General features: G+C 33.4%; 1 protein-coding gene across 1 annotated transcript; it reads right to left on the bottom strand.

Annotated features, from left to right (window-relative positions):
- Positions 1-821: 821 nt before the first annotated feature.
- LOC141609002 (alpha-galactosidase 1-like) lies at positions 822-3,886 on the bottom strand. Its single transcript, XM_074428280.1, has 7 exons — positions 3,686-3,886; positions 2,056-2,114; positions 1,911-1,967; positions 1,670-1,783; positions 1,409-1,512; positions 1,155-1,230; positions 822-941 (listed from the first exon to the last, which is right to left on the bottom strand). The coding sequence occupies exons 1-4, from the start codon at positions 3,754-3,756 to the stop codon at positions 1,701-1,703; spliced, it is 270 nt and encodes an 89-aa protein (XP_074284381.1). The 5' UTR covers positions 3,757-3,886; the 3' UTR covers positions 822-941; positions 1,155-1,230; positions 1,409-1,512; positions 1,670-1,700.
- Positions 3,887-4,264: the final 378 nt, after the last annotated feature.

The raw sequence follows: 4,264 nt of genomic DNA, 5'->3' as shown, positions 1-4,264 counted from the left end.
TATATATACCTGATTGATAAACACGATGAGGGAGAGAAGACGTGACAACAGTGACGGAGATGAAGACAGAGAGACGATCAGGGAGGAATGGAGGATGATATAGTAGCGATGATTAGATTGTGTTTGTAGCGTATAGCGAGAATAAAGCAATATGTTGTTCTTAAGATTTTCATAATATTAATAACAACGGTTATTGAGTCTACAACCGTTGTTAAAAAGTATTAAAAACGGGTTCTAATATAACCGTTGTGATTACTTTTCACTAATTTGGCGCCAAACCATTAACAACGGTTAAAATTTAACCGTTGTTATTAGTTTTTTCATTAACAACGGTTGTTTAAGTATGACCCGTTGTTAAAACCAATAACAACGGCTAACAACACATAACCGTTGTAATTAAGTTTGGTAAAATTCGCGGAATAAATTCTACAACGTGTTTTGATGATTTTCGTGAATAAGCGTTGTTAAAGGACCGTTGTGGTTGCCTGTATTTGTAGTAGTGAATGTAACAAACAGGACCGTTATATTAGCTAAAAAGCTGAACATTCACACAGAAAACACATTTTTTGTAACAAACGGGACCGTTAGATTTGCAAGCATTACCTATCCCAGTTGTCAAGCAATGTCGTTGGTCGTTCTCCAACTATTCCCTACTTGAAAACCCCAAAGAGCCTAGGATGCATTTCCCCTATCGAAAGAAATAGAAAAAAAAATGAATCACCAGTGACACATTATTGACACATACTCTTAAGATACCATTTTTTCGACTCATCTCGTAATAATATTAGAAGTAGTAGGAAGTAATAATCTTATTACCATTCACATAGTGAAAAGAAAATTGGTCGACGAGTATTCATCAGTGCTCTTGTCATCACAGGATACCTAACAGTTGGCTTTAATCTATCATTGTTGCAATTGTCGTACTTTAGGTAATCGATACCCTATAGAAAGTCGATCATTAGTCATCATATTAAAATTCCGACTTAAAAATGGCCTATTCATGGCTCAGAGTGTGAACTACTCCTTTCTTCAGTGATATGTTTACACTTTCTTTTATTTTGTGAAAGGGAAATAAAGGAAGTGTAAACATATCACTGAAATAGATGGAGTATATAATTTGTCAAGAGTAACGGTTAAATGAAAGTGATAGATACCCAAGAGGCAAATGTATGTGCATCCTTCTTTTCATACCCCAATGACCCTGGCATTTTGTTGCTACAAGTGTAGTACCTATCAGAGATGAAAACAATTCATTAATTCCCGCATAAGAAGCTACTCTATCTGATTCTTTGGAATTGCCCCACGTTTTAAGATTTGTGAGGAGTATTTTAATCAAATGGGGCAATTCTTAAGAATCGGTGGGAGTACATTATAAATTTGTGATAAAAGAGGTTGTCTACAAATATACCCTGCATCCGAGTAAATTCCAATCTTAAGCCCCTTGCTATGAACATAATCTGCAAGAGCTTTAATACCAGACGGAAAAGTTGATCTTTTGGCTACTAAATGACCCTGAAACATATCAACATAACATTAAATTTAGTTAAGCTAAAAAAAATACAATATTACTCAAAACTAAAGATATAAATTCAGTTAATTTTAAGTTATTTTTCGTTATGGGTCATTTTGAAAATTGCATTGTTTTGTCTCAGATAGGTCGGGCACCCACTTTTTAGCAAGTGCGAGAGCCTTCTATTACACTAGTATAATGTTGATGTTGAGCCATAGTAGAGAATAAAGACGCGTGCCGTGCTATTACGCTTTAATTCAGCCCAACAATCATCTGAGATGGCAAAGAACACACCGATTAGGGATTAGGATACATCATACATCCGAGCAAATTGTCAGACTACAAACTAAACTTCAAAAGTTAAATATTGTAACGGATTATAAGGAAATACAGGATATACCTATGTTAACGTACTTATAACCAAGCTTAGAGAGACCAGTAGAGACCAGTGCATCAGCTGTCAATTAATGTGGATTCTAATCCCATCAGCACTTATTTTACTTGAATTACATTATTAAGAATAGATAAGGGGTCGGAAATCTTACCGGTTTGTCTGACAATCTTTTCTGTTACATTACACTTGAAGTGATTCCAGCTATTCCATCTGATTCAATCAATAACTAAATTGATATAATTGATGTTGTTAAGTATCAAAGTCACCTTAATTCTACCTTGATTCTAAGATTGTTGATAGAAAACATTACAACATTTATCCTGAATTTTAGTTTCTTAATTAATTCTTATACACTGAGTTTATACTGGTATGTACATTAACTGGTGTTTCGATTAATATAGTCTTATAAAAATAAAACCCTCATGTCAATCAAACATTCAAACCCAAAGACTCCTTCCCATTAGTAAACCGAAACGCTAGACATTCAGCACTATAAATTACGTATATGATCTAGTAAACAACGTATATAAAAGCGAAATTAAGTTTCTAAGTTCAGATAATGCATTATAAAGCTCAAGTTCTATACAATCAGTTGTATTATGGTTGTATAGTCTTGTTATTGTAAATTAATTGCCTTTTAAATCAAGGAAAGAGGGTTTCAGTTTCATGCACTTCGTATCAGAGTATCAGACATCAGTCAGTTAGATTATATCACCATTTTTATTGCAAATTAATTGCCTTTTTTTTTCGAAAAGATGGAGAAACAGAGATGAAGATGGAGGCAAAGGATTAGAGGAAAAAACCTAGGTTTTCTGATACCCTAATGAAGTCTTTCATAATTTGTGGACAATATTTTCATTATTTTCGATAAATGATTTTACCATTCGACGAATTATTAGGTTTGAAAAATTGCGACGATACTGATCACGAAATTTCAACGAGTTCGAAAAGATCAGCTTTCTCGTTTCGTCTAAATTTTGACGGGTTCGAAAAGCTATGACGTTCCCGTCCGACGATTTGCAGGTTTGGAAAGATTGACATTCTTGTAGAAGATTTAGAAGATTGACGATCGAAGACGGAAGAATTTGAATGATTCTTCTTTTTTATATTTGGCAAACCCATGGAAATTTCGATAAATTACTATCAGAATAATATTGTTATATGAAATAATATTCGGGTTAGCAAGTTTAGGAGATTACGGGTTTTAATTAAGAGTATGTCAAGTACTATATATATGTCGTCTTCTATTATCAATGTAAAACGAACGATTATCAATAATACTACGATTACCTTAATGCTTTTCTCCCCTCTCGATTTCTAATAAAAACCGTCTTAAGTCTCAACTCAGGTTGACTCTCGCACTTAAATTAAAAGTGGAAATAAAAGAAAATATGGTGTTAAATATAGAATTGTTTGTTTAATTAAAAATCTTATCCATAATACTTGAAATGGGTTCTTGAGACCCCACAATTTTTTGTAAATTTACCATATCGTATACCAGTATAGGTACAATTGTACTGATTTTTTACTACGTAAGACCCCTCTATTTTATGGGTGGTTATCAAATTTACGTTAAGACCCCACTAATCAAATTTTCTAGCTACGCCGCCACTGCTCCTAATACGAAAAAACAAAACAAAATAAAGAATGTATCTTCAATTTCTTATTCATGAATTCTTGTTTAAAAGGGCTGTATCCGTCTTAGATAAGAAAACAATGACACCCAGAAAAAAAGAGCGAAAACGGAAATGATTTGAAAGAGTAGAGAGTTAGTTAGTTACCCCATGAGGAGTTTGGGCAAGGCCGTTAGAAAGCAAAAATCTTCTGTATGAATCATGAGCAGCAGTAGCATTGCTGCTGTTGATGCGGTAATCAATCACTAATAACAAAAACAAATACAAGAATGCATATTTATAATTATTCCCCATGTTTATTAATTTGATTTGATATGCTACTGGTATTCAATTTTTAAGTGACTTTTGTTATTGCTATAACATTTTGGTTCCTCACATAATCCCCCGTACTCTGTATTTATATATAGTCGCTATTCATCTATGCCCCGCGCTTTACGAATATCATTTTGTGGCTATCCTTACCGGCTTAGCTTACCAGCTACGTCTCTTTATCATTTTTGTAGTCATCTTAAGTTTTCGTATTAGGATAACGTCATATCTTCTCATCCTTAACCTCAATGAGTTTATCTATCACAAATCTGTAACATCATATACGTAGATAGCACAAAAATCAGAATACCTAAAGAATAATAAATGACTTGTATTTATTTACCTATATAAATGATACTCCTTCTGGCTTGCTGTTTTCTTCCCACTTCATTATAATACTCCTCACATATATTAGAG

Source organism: Silene latifolia, chromosome 10 (assembly GCF_048544455.1).
Source record: "Silene latifolia isolate original U9 population chromosome 10, ASM4854445v1, whole genome shotgun sequence".
In the NCBI taxonomy this organism is placed as follows: Eukaryota; Viridiplantae; Streptophyta; class Magnoliopsida; order Caryophyllales; family Caryophyllaceae; genus Silene; species Silene latifolia.
This window is presented reverse-complemented; position numbering and strand designations above follow the sequence as displayed.